Source organism: Dysidea avara, chromosome 12 (genome assembly GCF_963678975.1).
Source record: "Dysidea avara chromosome 12, odDysAvar1.4, whole genome shotgun sequence".
Lineage (NCBI taxonomy): Eukaryota > Metazoa > Porifera > Demospongiae > Dictyoceratida > Dysideidae > Dysidea > Dysidea avara.
Genome location: NC_089283.1, coordinates 24,867,468 through 24,885,280, shown reverse-complemented (window position 1 = coordinate 24,885,280; position 17,813 = coordinate 24,867,468). Strand labels below are relative to the sequence as shown.

At 39.8% G+C, this 17,813-nt stretch overlaps 3 protein-coding genes across 3 annotated transcripts; 1 reads left to right on the top strand and 2 right to left on the bottom strand.

The window, feature by feature from the left end:
- Nucleotides 1–45: 45 nt before the first annotated feature.
- Nucleotides 46–2,787, bottom strand: LOC136241363 (rhomboid-related protein 4-like). The gene is made up of 3 exons (XM_066032558.1): nt 2,020–2,787; nt 1,911–1,967; nt 46–431 (listed from the first exon to the last, which is right to left on the bottom strand). The coding sequence occupies exons 1-3, from the start codon at nt 2,717–2,719 to the stop codon at nt 88–90; spliced, it is 1,101 nt and encodes a 366-aa protein (XP_065888630.1). The 5' UTR covers nt 2,720–2,787; the 3' UTR covers nt 46–87.
- On the top strand, nt 2,778–11,034 carry LOC136241362 (uncharacterized). The gene is made up of 18 exons (XM_066032557.1): nt 2,778–2,937; nt 2,989–3,140; nt 3,620–3,690; nt 4,278–4,428; nt 5,017–5,120; nt 5,171–5,376; nt 5,545–5,760; nt 6,442–6,661; nt 7,408–7,467; nt 7,515–7,622; nt 8,273–8,436; nt 8,485–8,527; nt 8,585–8,710; nt 8,759–8,854; nt 9,768–9,866; nt 10,231–10,287; nt 10,328–10,450; nt 10,651–11,034. The coding sequence occupies exons 1-18, from the start codon at nt 2,819–2,821 to the stop codon at nt 10,834–10,836; spliced, it is 2,301 nt and encodes a 766-aa protein (XP_065888629.1). The 5' UTR covers nt 2,778–2,818; the 3' UTR covers nt 10,837–11,034.
- Nucleotides 10,846–17,813, bottom strand: LOC136241361 (centrosomal protein of 295 kDa-like). Its single transcript, XM_066032556.1, has 19 exons — nt 17,678–17,813; nt 17,475–17,624; nt 17,317–17,427; nt 17,217–17,266; nt 16,089–16,128; nt 15,892–16,029; nt 15,822–15,840; nt 15,669–15,769; nt 15,205–15,261; nt 14,683–14,766; nt 14,445–14,528; nt 14,247–14,346; nt 13,921–14,199; nt 12,983–13,151; nt 12,344–12,412; nt 11,434–12,296; nt 11,266–11,335; nt 11,120–11,219; nt 10,846–11,070 (listed from the first exon to the last, which is right to left on the bottom strand). The coding sequence occupies exons 1-19, from the start codon at nt 17,717–17,719 to the stop codon at nt 11,026–11,028; spliced, it is 2,571 nt and encodes an 856-aa protein (XP_065888628.1). The 5' UTR covers nt 17,720–17,813; the 3' UTR covers nt 10,846–11,025.

Genomic DNA, 17,813 nt, shown 5'->3' with positions numbered 1-17,813 from the left:
TTGGGCCAGGGGTGGTGGTGGCAAAGTGCAAAGTCTATTGTAATTAACCCCAAAAATATATTATTTGATCAGTACTCAGATATAACATCATGTGTTTCTCTCAAATCGTGCAACCCTAGCTGCTCTAAGTTGTTCAGCTGACATTTGTGAACTTCTATGTCTGACAGTACTATTCTCTTCTCTCTCCAAATGTTCAAATCCAATATTATCACTTTGTGATCCCTGATGTCGTTGATCGTTGCTAACTTCTCTCTGCAAGTGTCCAAATCCAATATCATCTTGTTCAGTTGCTTCCAAGTGTTCAAATCCTATGGGACCACCCTGATTGTGAGGTGATCTTTCTTCAGCTAGACTACGTCGAATGGCTTCTTGTAGTTCAGGGTCATTATCACTAGTTTGCTGGGAGGGTGGTGGTGGTTGACTCCTGTAACCTAATAAGAAAACCTTGTCACTGTCATCTAGCAAGACTACTAAAAGAAAAACCCCTTCTTTCCATGCATGATATTAATTGTACAGTTCTTGTAAAAAGTGGGTAAAAATCAATACAGATCTTGAAGGCCTTACGTGACATTTTCCTGGGACATTATAATCTCCCACAGCTGGTGGTTGGTCTCTGGTTTCATTAAACTGTTAGCTAATATTATACACCACTTCTATCTTATTAGTACCAACAAAACACTTTATATACCAGGAACTCATGAATGCCTGAAAGTATAAATTAGGGGCACCTAATTAGCATATCACAACATATTGTACAATAAGTTGAGTTGCAACGATACAGTTTTTTGGGCATATTGACATATTGCCTTTGTTGTACCACTATATAGCATGATACAAAGTAGAGTACAAGCAACATGAAATGTTTGTTACTTTTTTTGGAAATGTAGACCCTTTTCTTTCCAGAACACTAAAATACAATAATAATCATTTTGATATATAAAAATCTGGCATACCGTAATAGCAGGACTTTTTAGGAGAACACTTTTCACAATTTATGTGGATTGGCAGCTAGGTTGGTCATGTGTCATAGCCCCTATGATGTACTACTACTTATAATGCTTTACAGTGACTAGCACTGAAGGTCTGACAGCAAAATGTTTTGCAGCCTTAAGATTACCTAACCTAGCAATGATTACAAGGGCCGAGACTAAATGACTTATAGCTAATAAGGTGAAATAGAAGAGGGGCGAAAGTAAGGCTCCTTTTCTATTTCAGACTTCATGTTTTTATGATTACACAATAAAACATGAAGCCTGAAATTATCATCGTTATTATGAAATCCTTTTGTCACATCCACCAGAAGTATGCATAATGTACTGTCAAGAGTTCATAATATTACTACTGTATTATGAACCATTGGTACTATGCAATAATGTAGCATCAGTTTCTTGGTTACAGAGGCCACATAAAGTGTTGGGCAGCTGAAAGAAGGGCTCTGGGAAATATAATTTATCGATATCAATTTGTGCATTAGAATGCTTTATAACGATGGAGGTGTTGGTTGAACTTTTCTTTGAGATCACGAGATGTTTGATAACGTGTGATCAACCTCCTCTGTCAGCTACCCACGAACATCCCCCCCTCCCCACTTGAATTTGCAGCTCAATCAAAATTGCATTGTCTGAAGAAGCAAAAATTTCTCTTTCTTTTCAAAATTTTGGATGGTGTCAATCAAAAAAAAAATCCTTCTACAATAATTTGATTCATGAGAATGTCAACCATTAAAATGTAGTAAATTTCTTATATCCACACACCTCAATACATCGATATGCCACGATACACGATACACGATATATCGTTACAACTTAGACTTTGTATCACTGAAGGCCTCGATGTATCACTGATACACGATATATCATATCAATACATCTCTAACACTAAGGTATCTACCACACATGACAACTTCTTACCAGTTGGTCTGGCAGCATAAGTATAGTGAGGTGCTGTGATAATCCCACGATGCCAACCTATTTAGTGCAGATGATGTAATATCTTATTACATTACAATACATTACTGACCATTAATATAATCCACTATTGACTGTAGTGGTCCCATCACGTATGCCATCCCCACCACAATACCAGCAAGGTGTCCAACAAACGATGCATTGGGTATTAATATGGATATAACTATTAGTTCTGCCCATACTGCCAACCTACTGGGTACCGGTAGCAGACCCATAACATATGACGTACCAGGGGGTAGTCTGTATGTGGTCACTACCTTGACAGCAAATATCACAGCAGAGAATCCAGCTGCACATTGGTACAAATGTGAGTAATCATGGAACAACAGGACAGCAATGTATTGAAGAGCACAATACACCACATTGGTCAACACTACAAAGATTGCTAGTAACGAGAAGAAGTATCCACTGCCCATGTCCTTCTCTAGTGATATTCCCTTCCACACAAATGATGCCATGTTGTAATAAATGTGCCACTCATCCAAGTGAAAGAAGGCAGCTAACACTAACCTCTTCCAGTCACCATCAAACCACACCGCGTCCGTACTAACACACACTTCTTGCACTCTGGGCCAGCGAAAACGGCTGATTTGTGGCTGGATAAATGCCAAGACGTTAATACCTACAGCTCCAAATGTGACAGGCAGGAATCCATTAGAACTACTAAAAGCTTGAAAAAGTTGAAATGCTAACAAGAGCATCGGAATACCACCTCTCCCCATACCGCCCCTTCTCCTAGGACCGCGAAACATTTTCACTGCTCCAAGTTGCTGAGTTGTTACGAAGTAGAATGTTTAATTGTGGGTTTATCTCTAAATAGAGCACACCACAATACAGAGTTCACAGCGTTAATGGCAGTATTTGCTCGACAACACAAGGTAGATGATTGGGATCAGCGGCTTATATCTCAGCAGGTGGCACTTGTGTTGGGTGTTGGAGGAATTGGCAGTAACGTATCCGTGCACCTCTGGTGAGCGACCCCCTCTAGACCACGTGCAATTAACCTGTGCACCCTCTGTAGCCGACTAGGAATACGGAAACTGATATTGGTGGATAATGATGTTGTGGACATTACAAACCTCAACAGACAAATACTGTTCAACAAGGATGATGTGGGGAGGAGGAAAGTTGATGCTGCTTCGGATGGTCTGAGGCATCATTTGCTTGACACAGGTGAGATCTGTCATGGAGAGTGTGTTGTTGGGTATAAGGTTTTGTGTGAGCTTTTGGAATGTATATATCCTGTTGAAGGGACTTGTAGTTTAAGGGTCAAGAGTTCATAATAATTATTTACACAAATACTCTAATAGAGCAGTCAGGTTATATCAAGGCGATCATCAAAGTGTGTGTTTAAGAAACTCTGGTCCTCAGTCTATGAGTGTATTGCAGTATCCTTGAAGTGTGAGTGTGTCAGGTTTTCTAATACCTACTGCAATCAGTCAAATGTCTTGGAGGCATGCAATTATCAATGATAGTTTTGTGTAGTCCATGCAGTTGTGCTTCTAATAAAACAGTCATTTTTATCATTCAGGTAATCAAAGTTCCATGTATGGTACAACTGCTCTAGTAGTTCCCCCAGCGGTCATCTAATCACTGTCTATATTTGTAATTGTAATATGTTAGTAAATAATTTGTTGCTCACATGCTCACAGAACTACAAGCGATTCATTTTGATGCTGTGGAGCAGTGGGAAACTGTTGTGAAACTAGCACAACAGTCAACGGTATGAGAATTATATATCTTGTGATCTTTGTAATGTGTATTACCTAGTGGGGCCATTTAATGCTGAAGTGATCATATTAAGTACACCTACTTGACATGGTCACTATAATGAGGTGGTCTTATTAATGAGGCCATGAAGTACACCTTAGCTATGTTTGGAACCTACTTGACATGGTCACTATAATGAGGTGGTCTTATTAATGAGGCCATGAAGTACACCTTAGCTATGTTTGGAACCTACTTGACATGGTCACTATAATGAGGTGGTCTTATTAATGAGATCATGAAGTACACCTTAGCTATGTTTGGAACCTACTTGACATGGTCACTATAATGAGGTGGTCTTATTAATGAGGTCATGAAGTACACCTTAGCTATGTTTGGGACCGGGTCACTATAATGAGGTGGTCTTATTAATGAAGTCATGAAGTACACCTTAGCTATGTTTGGGACTTACTTGACATGGTCACTATAATGAGGTGGTCTTATTAATGAGGTCATGAAGTACACCTTAGCTATATTTCGGACCTACTTTACTATCAATCTTAGTGGTGTATGTTCTATTAGAGCATATTATACTCATTACAGGTGATATTCAACTGTATTGACTATGGAGAGTACTTCGACTATGCTGTTGTGTCATTGTGTACCAGTTTGAGTTTACCATACATCACAGCTAGTTCTTATGGCCACACCTCCATCGTCGAGTGCTACCCACCTCTTGCCGTCCCTCAGAATGGTAAGGGCTGTACTGTATTCTATTGTTTTGAGCCACAGAGGAGTCCATTGAGACAAACCTGCCATGTAGTAAAAATTGTGCAATTTTTGAAATATTTTTAAAAAGAAATTTGTAGTGTAATAAACCAAACTTGGATGGTAGTATACGGCTAATTCCCAACACCTGTGTGCCACCCCCCAAAAACTGAACCCCGTTCAGTTATTCTAATAGCTACAACATACATTGACAAAATACTCTAACAGAACAGTCACCTGTTCAGTTAATCAGTGGTATAGTTCAGAGGTCCTACTGTCTGTAGTCACCACTGTATGTTGATTTAACTATTCACAATAGGTACACATGGCTCACATGTTTGTAAAGAAGTGGAACCCAAAATATATCTACCAAGCCTTTCATAGATATTCTTCTATAGTACCATTAGACTTATGTGAAATGTTTCAACTGTTGTTTCCAGTGCATGTGAGAACTAGGGCGAGTTTGAAGGCTGAACATTAAATTAATAGATTCTGTGCTATGAGTTGCCACTTAATCCGGTACAAGCTTGACTTACGGTCATTTCATTTCCAACTCAATTCATTCCCCTAACAGGTCCATGCTGGGCGTGTAATAATTCACCAGCTGAAATTAGCCTCCTTCAGCAAATAACTCCAGATAAAATACAAGGGCTGAAGAGCATTTCATTTCTCCCTAAGGTAACGTTAGTGGTATTATTTGCTATTGTTACCATGCCAACCACACACAGGATACGGGGATGCCAGTTACTCAGGAAGTTGGGTCATCCATTTTATCATGTGGTACAGCGTCACAGCTAGCCACTGCATCATTCATCAATAGTTTACATGGTAACAAAATACCTCACTGGACACAGCTACTTCTCTGTAACATGGAGATGTTTGGCTACTCAGTGGAACCATCACCGAATTGTCTCATATGTGCTGCGGCACCCAAGTGAGTACTTTATGTAATCTACTCTAATAGAGCAATCGCCTTGACATTTTATTACACAAACTAGAATTTCAAATTTTATTGTGCAAATGTAGGACTAAGGTGTTTAGTATTATCATTGTATGCTAAATGTGTATTGTCGATGTCACTGATAATGTCATACTTGTTCAGGTACTCGGCACAGACAGTTGCCATTTACTTTGGTACTTCGATGGTAGCCATGTCAGCCGCAGAGGGAAGTGTCTACTCGTACAAGACTGATTGTGTCACTAATCCTGCGTCACCTGATCTCTTTGCTGTTGCTAAGAGCAGATACTCACCAACTAGTATAGCAAAATGTGACAGTTTGTTGTATCCAGCCCTACCTAGAGCAGATCTGCTAGCAAAGTATGCGTTATGTGCGTTATGTGCGTTATGTGCGTGTGTATGTGTGTTTGGTATGTGTGTTGTGACATGTGTTTACTGGAGAAGTTAATATAAACAGTGGACACCTCTCCACCTATTATTATGTCAATTACATGCAAAACACAGTATGCCTCTCCTTGTAAAATCATGTTAGCTGGAGGTCTATTCCAGATATCATCAGCTGTAGCCAGCCAACTGCACATAACTAGGGTTGACAAAACGTAGATGTTCAGCTGGGTCCCAGGAATAACGATGATGAGATTTGCGATGAGTTGGAATATCACACAACTGTGGACAGTAAGCCTGTAGGTTCCCACGATCCTCTCCAGTTAATAAATGATAGTGGAACTTAGCAATTGGGACCAAGAAATAAAGTAATTTTTCTCTTTTAGAGGTAAAAATGCATAGAACCAGCCAGACCCGTGGTGGTCTGAAGTTCTCCAAACTATCACAACATTATGTAAACATTTGTGTATCAGTTTGATCTCAGTGAATTGAGTTGTTTGGATGCCATCCACTTCCATGCAGAACTACTCTAATGTGCACTGTTAACAAAATACTCTAATAGAACAGTCACCTCTGCTCAGATAAGAATTTGGTTTACATAACCAAAGTCCTATATAGCATGTACCACACAGGATTATTTTTTAACTTTATGTATAGATTTTCTGAAGATGACGTTTCACCGCTACCTGATGCTGTAGCTACTCCTCTGATCAAGACAGAGACCGGGAGTTGTGCTGCATTACGTAGTGGTCAACGCTCTGCCATCATCCCCACAACAACCGGCTGTTATAGACTGAAGGGGTGTGGTCATTACCTTGATGATGAGGAACTTCAACTGCGACTACCTTACCCTTCCTTCAGTATCTCTAGCATTGAAGTGAGTGTAGCATGTATGGTGTGTCTACTTTATTAATGGTGACCTGATGTTAACTGGTGAAGTAGTCTACCCAGCTGTATTAATGGGGACCTGGTGTTAACTGGTGAAGTAGTCTACCCAGCTGTATTAATGGGGACCTGGTGTTAACTGGTGAAGTAGTCTACCCAGCTGTATTAATGGGGACCTGGTGTTAACTGGTGAAGTAGTCTACCCAGCTGTATTAATGGGGACCTGGTGTTAACTGGTGAAGTAGTCTACCCAGCTGTATTAATGGGGACCTGGTGTTAACTGGTGAAGTAGTCTACCCAGCTGTATTAATGAGGACTTGGTGTTAACTGGTGAAGTAGTCTACCCAGCTGTATTAATGGTGACCTGGTGTTAACTGGTGAAGTAGTCTACCCAGCTGTATTAATGGTGACCTGGTGTTAACTGGTGAAGTAGTCTACCCAGCTGTATTAATGGTGACCTGGTGTTAACTGGTGAAGTAGTCTACCCAGCTGTATTAATGGTGACCTGGTGTTAACTGGTGAAGTAGTCTACCCAGCTGTATTAATGGTGACCTGGTGTTAACTGGTGAAGTAGTCTACCCAGCTGTATTAATGGTGACCTGGTGTTAACTGGTGAAGTAGTCTACCCAGCTGTATTAATGGTGACCTGGTGTTAACTGGTGAAGTAGTCTACCCAGCTGTATTAATGGTGACCTGGTGTTAACTGTGCTGTACTAATGCTGTACTATTGTTCTGTAGGGTACGGAATCATCAGAGATTAGAGGTTGTAGCTTCCCTCACACATCTATTAATGAACTGGTAAGTCACTCCGTACTTCACTAGTCGTTCATGATCTCTCTTTGTAGTACATGTGTGATGTTGTGGGGAAGTCCCTCAATGGTATCAATTACAGTGTTGGAAATCTCCCCCTGGGAATGTGGCAATACCAAATAAAGGAAGATATTTATCCAGAGGTGAGCGGTGTATACTAGGAGCTTGTAATACTGTAAATCCTTAAACTTTTTGAATGAACAAATCTTCGTGAATTTTGTGATTTGAAGCACCTCATGAAATACACTTTCACGCAGTATCGTTTTTGTCACTTATTGGTAATTTTTTTTCCATCACGAATGAATTTTTCGTGATTTTTCTAACTTGTAAAAATGACATTCAATTTATTTAAGTGAAAGCTTCTGGATTTACAATACTGTGTAGTGTATGTGTAGAGGTGACGTTTTTTTGTCATATTCTAGAGATTGACTAGTTTTTCGCACTATCATGTACAGCCTGATAGTCTAATATTTTGAGGCCGAAAACTTTGAGTTTAGTGTACAGCCAAACTACCACAAAACCAATGCCCGTTTGATCCAGCTGCAATGTGGTATACCACGCTGAGTGAATGTATCAACCAAGTTTTAATGGTGGTTAAATATTTAGCTGCTTGTGTGATAGAAATATGTCAGTTTGTTTCCTGTTAATATTTGAGAGAAAACTTTTGTCTAGATTTTTCTGTAAAAATTACTGTTCAGTATCAGTGCTATGGACGTGCTCCTGGTGGCATCAACTTCTCTAATAGAGCAGTCAGCTGTAGTGTACATAGATCTTTTACAATGAGTCTTGTTAGGTGTCAAAAAGTTGTTCAATCTTTGAGACACTTGGAGAGAAGAGAGCATCTACTCACTTGTTGGTTGGCATGGAGATGTTGCTGCCTTTGTTGTTCCCTTCCTTGGAGCCAGATGATTTGTTAGAACTGTTCCCAGCTGGTCGGCTAGTTGAGACTGATAATCGGTAATATGATAAAATGTTATTACTAACCTGTTGAGCGTGTTTGTCTAGTTCACTAGGTGTTCAGCCAACCTGGCAAGCCTGTTGTTGTAAGGTAATTAGTGATGATGTCATATGACATCATTGGTGAGGCCATATTACATCACTGCAGGAATCGGTTCCAATAAATTTGTGCAGTATAGACAAGTTATGTGAGGAAGGACCTAACGAAGTTCCCTCCAATTTGCCAAGTCAGCTAATTGGAGAATGGTGTCGTTCTGCATACAGACTACGGCAGGTTAGCAGAATGGATATTGTTAGCATCTGATTATACATTCCCTGATAGTGTCTGCCCATGACAGAGCCAAAGACAAAGTCACTGTGTGCTCTTTTATATTGGAGGGTTGGGAGAGAAATTGGAGCTATAGCACGCTGTCTGAAGGTGTAGTAACCTCTATCCGAAATGATGTCACTAAAATGTAATAGCCACCAAGATAAGGAACTTTATTACTACAGCAGAGAAAATTTGCACCATTCCATTCATATTTTGACTGAGAAAGGAGAAATCAAGTGTATGTTCTATTAGAGTATTTAAGCAAAACTCTAATAAATTCTTTTTATCCAAACAGTTCACCTATCTAAACACTTTTATTATTGCCTGAGGCTATTGGGGTTCATAGGGTTTACTGTCAAGTTAAACCAAACTTGTTGTAATGTATTATAACCGTACCCTTTAGTTAGAGCTAATACAGATTTGTATATTGGACAAATGATTTGGAGGACTTTAGTTTGGCAAAACACTGCTCACTCGCAAGTCACTGACCTTTCCGGCTATATGGCTAGTTGTTGACCAGTCAAAGTTAACAAAAGCTCCAATATCCAGACACCTGTGTGATAGTTCCATCACAAAATTGTTCATCGGTGAAGCTTGTCCTAGAGCTCTGTACACTTACTCTAATAGAACATACACTTACAGACAAAACACTCTAATAGAACAGTCACTATTGCTGTATGGATATTCAAGGTCCTACTGTACTTGTAAACCAGAGGAGTATATCATATTATGATGTATTGTATGATTGCACAAGCAGAGCATGGTGCCTAGTGTGTTAAGACTTAACTTAGGAAAGTCATGTATTGTGTTGGGGTGGCTGAAAGAAGGTGTGTGAGGGTTCTGGGACACACACATGACATTGATCTATCAATTCACTCATTAATACTTCCAAGGTGTCTATGATGAATCAGAGATTTTGAGATAGCTCTCTGCTTGAGCTGTCCTTAGTATTGGTGGCCATGTTATGTCTTGACATCATTTCATATAATAGTTGTCATGGTGTTACCAGTTCTTCCTACAGGAACAAGGCATTAATTGGGGATATTACTTTGATCACAGTCCGGCACTACCTCACTGTAATGCCCATCCTAACAATCTGGTTGTCATTGCACCTCATAAGGTAACCATGGTGATCATGTGATCCACCTGTTAAGCAATACAGTGTATCACAAGATAGTTGTCGTTTATTTTTTTTTTTTTGCAATAGCAAATAAGAATTTGAAGAATATTGGTTTACCTTTAATTGGCTTGGGTTTTTGGTTTAATAGTACCTATTGTGTGCTATAGTGTACTGTATAACTGAACTGAGCTTGAAAAAAACTGGCTCAACTAGAAAGGTATAAAAATGAATAACAAGCTTGTTGTGTCCTTAGATTCAGTTGGTTCATTAGCCAACAAACATCCACTCTAAAATTGTTTACACTGTTTCGTGTGATTGAAGAACATTCCTTGCTTTGTATTCAAGTCACGTCTTTCTGTCACAGAACAGTGGAGGTCAACTACTTGCACCCGTTGACTTTGATCTTGCCTTCACCAAAGAGGTTAGTCTACAGTGATTGTACTGTTGTCATTTCTCTTTAGGGCTTCTTCTCCCCTTACACTGGTGAGTATGATGACTCATTGTTCTGGTCATGGATGAACACTGGTGAACAAGAATTAGAACGAGCTTTAGCAGGGGACCAAGCTAACAGTGGAGTGGCTGAGGTAGGATTCCACTACTCTTTTAGGACTTACCTTGTCAAAACACTCTAATAGAACAGTCACTAATATTAGTGCTGAACTAAAAATTAATTACTAATTGAATTGCATCGGCACGCTTGATAGATTTGGAATGTACCATAATAAGAGCAACAGATATTAATAGTTTGAGACTCTTACTCACAATATATATTCTCTCCCTACAGCGTGACTCCATATCACTGTCACCAGCACATGACGCACTACGGTGGGGACTAAGGGACACACTATTGTGTGGTTATCGTAGTGCGATGAGTAACGAAGAGGACCAGTGGCCTACTAAGGAAATCTCCACTGTCATCAGTGACCTTGTTCATCTTGCCTTGATCATGACCAGCAACCAGAACACCTAATTGTCTGTCTCAAGAATAATAATGAATAGTCCTAAATTGGAACATTTTTTTAACACTATTATGTACAATGGAATATTCTAGTTTTGTAAATTACAATGTACAATTACTATTCAGTCGATAAGACGTTGACATTGTCCATTAAGATTGTTTACATTTGTTAGAAAAAAAAAAAAACATTTATAGCAATAATTACAATTTGCCCTGTTTTCTTCTAGTCTGGTTTTGTCGTAGTTTCTATGGAGTGTACATGTGATCAGTGTGGATAACAAGGGAATTTCCCTACCTGGTGGAATTGATGTGCTCTCTCCCGATTGGTTGCATTTCTCTGCTGCCTCAGTTCTGCCTCTTTCTTCTGCTGTACTTCTGGTAGTGCATTGTATAGTCTGTGATTGTCATGACAACACCAAAACATTACACACATCACATTACCGTTGTGTTCTGCTCTTCATTTGTTTAGCTGGTATTTTACCGTAAGATAGGAACTTGGAGAATCTGTTGACTGTAGATGACAAAAATAATTTGATGTTAATGTGACACTCTAATAGAACAGTCATTACACATGAGGAAACCTGTAAGTACAACACAAGTTCCACTAACCTTTACTATTAGCACGATGTATTGTAGGTGGAGTGAACTCTCCTGTATCTTGTAGTGTGAACAATGGACTAGAGAATTGTACCACTCGTGAAGTAGATGATGGTTTAGTTGGTGTAGCGAGTTGTTTTATTGCAGATGATGCCGCTGCTTGTTCATTTCTCTTCTCCTTGATCAGTTGAAGTCGTGACTGTGAACTAGAGATGAAATTAGCTTTGTGCTGTCTGAAGGCATCTTGTAAACTAGGTGGTGACATGTGGCGGTGACTACTAATAGGGACTGAAAACTGTACAGGATCATAGTCACACTGTTGTGGCTCTGTCATGGCTGCTGCTGACTCATCTTCTACTTCAGACAAGTTTTCCCAACTGAATGGCTGCTCCCCATCACTATGCCCCTCATCACTTGAGCTACTCTCCTCAGTACTAGTGAACGAGTTTGTGGATGAAATAACTTCTACCAAGTCAGTGGGTGTGGGCTGTTCACTGCTACTACTGCTGCTGGAATTACTTGTGTGTACTCGGTGGGAGTGGCTGCTTGCAAGTGTTTCATGAGTAGGGTGACTTGCATGCACCTGGTGGGTGGGGATGCTCATGTGCACTTGATGGGAGGGGCTACTCATGTGCACTTGATGGGAGGGGCTACTCATGTGCACTTGATGGGAGGGACTACTTATGTGCACTTGGTGGTTGCTTGCAAGTGTTTCATGACTAGAAGGATGGCTTACATGTGCCTGGTGGGAGGGGCTGCTATTAGCTGCTTCCAAATGTCCATCAGTAGTTGAATGAGATGTTTCAGTTAATAGAGTACTATCACTTGTAGATGATGTATTGTTCACAGTAGGAATATGTACAGGTGAAGTGGTCCTGTGGAGGAGCCTATCACACAACTACATTGACACATCTCTGTATACCTTATAGTGGATGAACTATCTTGTGTAGTAACTGATTTGTTGTTCTGTACTGAATTACTAGTATCCCAACTGTAATAACATCACCAAACATTATACTACAGTGGAATGATTATCCGAACATCAAATTGACTGCTCAATTAGGGTATTTTGTCAACAAGTCTATGATTATTAAGAGTAGCTTAGCAAAGCTTTGTATATAAATGTATGGATGTTCAATTTTCGATTATATAACACCCTTTCCCCCCAATTAGTTTGGATAATTGAGGTTATACTGTATATTTACTAAACACTAATTTCCTAACAACTCGTGCTACACAAGCCATTGGACTGTTCCTTTAGAGATGAGCAATGAATAAATAGTTTTACAAAATATCCTGCACACTATTGGGCAATTTTGTCATACAGTGTGTGGTGTAGTTAACATATCTTTATCATGAGAACACAAGTGTTATTTGTTATTAACTATCTCACTAGGGCTGAATGCCTGTGCAGTAGGGTTGAAACTCATACAATACAAACTTTCAGGAGAGAACAAATACACTTCTTTGATACTTTTGAGAGCTGAGGTGCACACATAGACTACAGCAGTATTATTTTATACTAGTTTTCACACAGGCAAGCAACCACAGTACAGCTCACCTGCTAGATGCAGTGGCCACTGATAAGCTAGCTGGGTCTGAGGCAGTAGTGGTGTCCTTACTGCTGGTGCTATTAGAGGAGACTATTGGAGGAGCTTCTTGTTGTTGCTGCTCCCAAGCTTGACGTTGTAACTGTACCATCTCCATCAGTCTCTTCAGACTAGCTGTAGCTATATTGTACAGTAGTAGTAGTATTGGTCATCACATGTGAGGTATATGAGCCTATGTGTGTGTGTGTGTGTGTGTATAGTTGGTTCGCGTTCATGTGAGTCCTTGTTTCTTGTTAACTCTTGTTACATGGGGCAACTGACTAAACATTATAGCACTGTGAAGCCCTTTATGAATATCACATACATTTAGTATGGAAGATTCAGGCACGCAAACATGTTTACAACATGAAAACATGATTTGTTTCAGTACAAACCATTGGGAGTGAACACATGTTCACTTCTTTGTATTTGGTGAGGGCTCAGGTGAACGTGTACTGACTATAGTGTGTGCACACACACTACACTACACACAGGGATTTTTCTAGGGGGGGGGGGGGGCAAAGGGGGCATTTTGTCCCTCCTGAAAATGATTTTGCCCCCCCCCCCCCACCGAACTCTGCCTCAACCAGCCTGAGTAAACAGGTGATTTAGCCTAATTTAAGTTCTGCCTCCCCCCCCCTGAATTTCTGAAAAACTCAGATTGCTCCCCCTGAATTTATTTTCTAGAAAAATCCCTGACACACTACACACACACCACACACACACAATGCTTGTGTGCATTTGAAGGCTTGGGTAAAATTGTGTATTAAAGCGATACTATAAGGGAGCAAAATTTAAATATACTCTAATATAACATTCAGTTACTCTAACAAAGCGTTCACTAAATAATTAGACTGTGCACACAATACATGGTACAGATACAGCAATACACATTACACTACACACTCACATGTGTTAGAAGCAGCAGTAGCAGTAGAGTCATTGACTACACTAGTGACATTAGATGATGTAGAGCTGCTATCTGGTGGCAGATGATGACTAACTGAAGATGAATTATCCGCCGTGTTGGTAGTGGTGGTAGTACTAGTCATCTGTTCCACACTCAGTTCTGGACATTCTGATGATGTGGCAGATTGGATACTGTCATTGGTGACTTTCTGTGGTGCACTAGTAGGGGCTCTCCTCTGGGGGATCTCCCTCCCAATACCATCCAGACCTCTTCCAGATCCTTATAATGTTTTATAATGATACTGTAAACATTAAAAGGTTATTTACCTTGACAGCGTACAAACAGATCTTCAAATGCTTGCTCCATGTCTCTTTGCTGTTCACTGCCTATCTCCCTCCTGCGATGAACTGTCTGGAACAGGTTGGGCTAGAGAGGGTGTGTGAATGTAAGTTTGTGTCACTGTGAACACATGTACACACACTCACTACACAGGCAGACACACATACTACACACACCATACATACCGGCATGGTTGAAAGTTGTTGACGTCGTTGGGTTCTATCCTGCCTCATTAGTTGCTCCAGTTCCTTCACCATCTTCTCTTGGTCCTGTGGAAGATGACACAGCACACCATGTAGGGTGGACATACCACCACGCGGATAGAAATAGCAATCGGCCACTGGTCATTTAACTAACTAAAGTAGAATAGGGAAGCTCTTCTTCCAAAAGTTTCTCACTCTTATTTCTTAATGGAACACTTACCCTCTCTAGCTTCACTCTTGCCATCGCATGTTTGTGTCTCAACCTTGCCTTCTCATTGTGTTCAGTAGTCTGTCGTGTGGTCACCTATGTGTATAGGTGGGAATTATAATACTTTGTGGGCAGTTAATTCGGTGAAAAGGTAGAACATGGACATAATATAATAATATAGGCAAGTTTTAATATAGCAGAAATAGCTTTACTAATCAAACCATAGAGCAAGATAAACTAGTGCTGATCATGATCACAACAGGCTTGACCAAGAACTAGTGCAATGAATGTAAACAACAGTAAACAATTAACTTTATACTTAGGGTACCAGATAAATAGTGAATGTATTATTAGAGTATTTAAATATTGGAGACCACCATAATTATTAGTCATGGGGTTACCATTTAGTGTGTGGATAATTGAAAGGGTCACAAGTCTGAACTGTACGTGAGATTGATAGTAAGATGCTTTGATAGAGAATAAACCAACTATTCTAATAGAGCAGTCATCTTGATGTTTGTGCTGGGGACAAACCTGTTGCAGAACATTCCTCCTAACAGCTTCTTCTGCTGCAGATTGGTGAGCATCCAGCTACAAGTGGTGTTCAATAAGACAATAATGGAAAAAAGCATAATATTATTATGTGGGATCACACATAAACCAGATAGACCATGTATTCACATGTTATAGTGGAACCTGATGAACACTATACATTTATCAGGTCTCTATAGACCTCTGCCAACACAATTGTAACTTGTAACAGTAAAACTGTATCAAAATCAGTTAGCCCCATTATAATAATTGTAGAGGTTTCACTGTATAATCAAGATCATAATATCATATCAACTTGAGCTCTTAGTATAACTGCAGCCTAAGTAAGGTTTCATATACGCTGGTTTCCTTGCACACGCTATGTCTATATGAATGAAGGATCCACATTGATTGTGGGTACTGATTTAGTAGGGGGATAGATATCTTAATATTAAATCTTTTTGTACCTGTTCATCATCAGGAGAGGTTCGTTGTACAATTTCTGAAGATGGAATGTGATAATAAGATGAAGCATAGCCCTCCACTCCCTGTAGAGTGACCCGTCTACCTGTTAAGATAGGGCCACTGGTAGTGGCTACAATGACACAATAATTGCCAACCTTTGTGTGGATGAATATCCTACAAGGGACAATATAACACTCTATACAATATAGTCTATTGTGCATATACCATAACTAGGTCATACGGTTGTGGGGTAGGTAGGGCAGCTATCTTCTGAGCTCTGCTCCTCTCTACTTCTATTGCCTTCTTCCTGTCTATAATTGGCTTGTTCCGAACTTGTGTCTCCATAGCTTGATTAATATTAAGCTGTTAGAGTAGAGATGTGGCCATGTTAATATATTGGGTGTTTAGTAACCATCAAGTACCTCTTCCATGGCCTCTCGATATCTTTGTTCTGAGGTCAACCTGAATGTAATAAACAGAACAATATGGTCTCATAATATTAAACAAGGCCACCTCATTATAGTAACCATGTCAAATAGGCCCCATAAGGTGTACTTCATGACCTCATCAATAAGACCACCTCATTTATAGCATAGATGAAAAGGGATAGCGATTTCCAGTTTGATTTCCGTTATGGATGACTTCAAAGGACAAGACAGTTTTGTGCTCAAGTATGGGAATTAGTGCTTTAAACATACATACATGTCGTATACCAGCAGGTGTTTAGGCCTTGGTGAGAAATTTTGGCAAGAGAATTCAAACTGTAGATTTTGCAACAAAGGGTATTGTGACTGTTACACACCATTGTACCATTGCTCATAGTACCTTCAATGCCACTTCTTGTATAGCTGGTTTTACTTTCAAGTCATGTGGTAAGCTAGGTGTGTCACCAACACAGCCTCGTTGCACTGTTAGGGGGTTTAAATTTTTGCTAAAAATGGAAGATACTTTGTTGTTAGCAACTGTTCCTGTTTTGCTCTGATATTCCCTCTGGTTCTCTCTGATAAATGGTAAGGAAGAGCATTTGTGAAGAAATTTGAAGTACTTTTTTAGGCCTTTTTTCTCACTTTCAATCTCAGTTTACTTTGCGTATTAGGGTTGCCTACTTCCCTACTTGGGTTCATTGTAGCAAAGTTTCACAATCGTTGGTTATAAAATTCTGCCATTACAACAATTATTTTTGACACAGGCACAGCAAGAAACGTGATGTAATACAAGGAATTACAATAGAAATGTACGTATTTAGTGATGTCACGTTATTACTTTCCCATCCCTTTTATGTACATCTATGATTATAGTGACCATGTCAAGTAGGTCCCAAACATGGCTAAGGTGTACTTTATGACCTCATTAATAAGACCGCCTTATTGTAGTGACCATGTCAAGTAGGTCCCAAACATAGTGTAAAGCATTAATAACAATAATAATAGCTAAGTTGTACTTCACATCCTTATTAATAAGACCTCAATTAGTTACGAGGTCATGATTACTTGTAAGGAAAGTGGCCTTATTAAGAGTGTACAGAGAAATGTGGTTATGTGTTGTAATACCTTTGCTGATGAGCTGCAAGTGTCTTCATCTTGGCAGATACTTTGTTGCTCTACAATATTACATGCTAAAACACCTCCCACGTTATGATGTGTGATTCACCAAGTTTTGATCCTGTGCACACACGTGTCCACTGCCAACCATCTTCAACTGCTTCTGACACTTATCCTGCAGCTTGTCCAATTCATCTTCACAAAATGCTCTGTGTTGAGCCTGTTGCAGGGGTTACTACTTACTAAAAACACTCTAATATAACGTACAGTGAGGTGATTTTCCAACAAACGCTTTTCTTCCTCTTTCCTTCTCTTAACATCATTCCTGAGCTTCTTGGCAAATAGTTTTTGTTGCTCTCGTACCTGCAGTAAGCGCGTTATCCTTCTACTTTCTTTCTCTTTCCGTATTCTTTCCGCCTGTGGAAAACAGATATAGCGAGGATAGCGCGGCTGTATTCTTTAACCCTCACTTCTTCGTTGGGACTTAGTTTCCATTGTACTAAACTAGACATACTGCTCGATATTGGACTGTTTACTACTCTACCGTATAAATCCTACTCCGACAATAACCCGCACGAAATTTAAAATGCCCACTTCCGTTTCTAG

Coding starts and splice junctions, on each gene's coding strand:
- LOC136241363 (XM_066032558.1), bottom strand. CDS start 2,719: ATGTTTCGCGGTCCTAGGAGAAGGGGCGGTATGGGGAGAGGTGGTATT. Junction 1,968..2,019: donor AATAGTGGATTATATTAATG/GTCAGTAATGTA, acceptor TGCACTAAATAG/GTTGGCATCGTGGGATTATC. Junction 432..1,910: donor TTATGCTGCCAGACCAACTG/GTAAGAAGTTGT, acceptor TTTTCTTATTAG/GTTACAGGAGTCAACCACCA.
- LOC136241362 (XM_066032557.1), top strand. CDS start 2,819: ATGGCAGTATTTGCTCGACAACACAAGGTAGATGATTGGGATCAGCGG. Junction 8,711..8,758: donor CTGCATACAGACTACGGCAG/GTTAGCAGAATG, acceptor ATTCCCTGATAG/TGTCTGCCCATGACAGAGCC. Junction 8,855..9,767: donor CTATAGCACGCTGTCTGAAG/GTGTAGTAACCT, acceptor TTCTTCCTACAG/GAACAAGGCATTAATTGGGG.
- LOC136241361 (XM_066032556.1), bottom strand. CDS start 17,719: ATGTCTAGTTTAGTACAATGGAAACTAAGTCCCAACGAAGAA. Junction 17,428..17,474: donor TGTTGGAAAATCACCTCACT/GTACGTTATATT, acceptor CCCCTGCAACAG/GCTCAACACAGAGCATTTTG. Junction 16,030..16,088: donor ATCGAGAGGCCATGGAAGAG/GTACTTGATGGT, acceptor CTACTCTAACAG/CTTAATATTAATCAAGCTAT.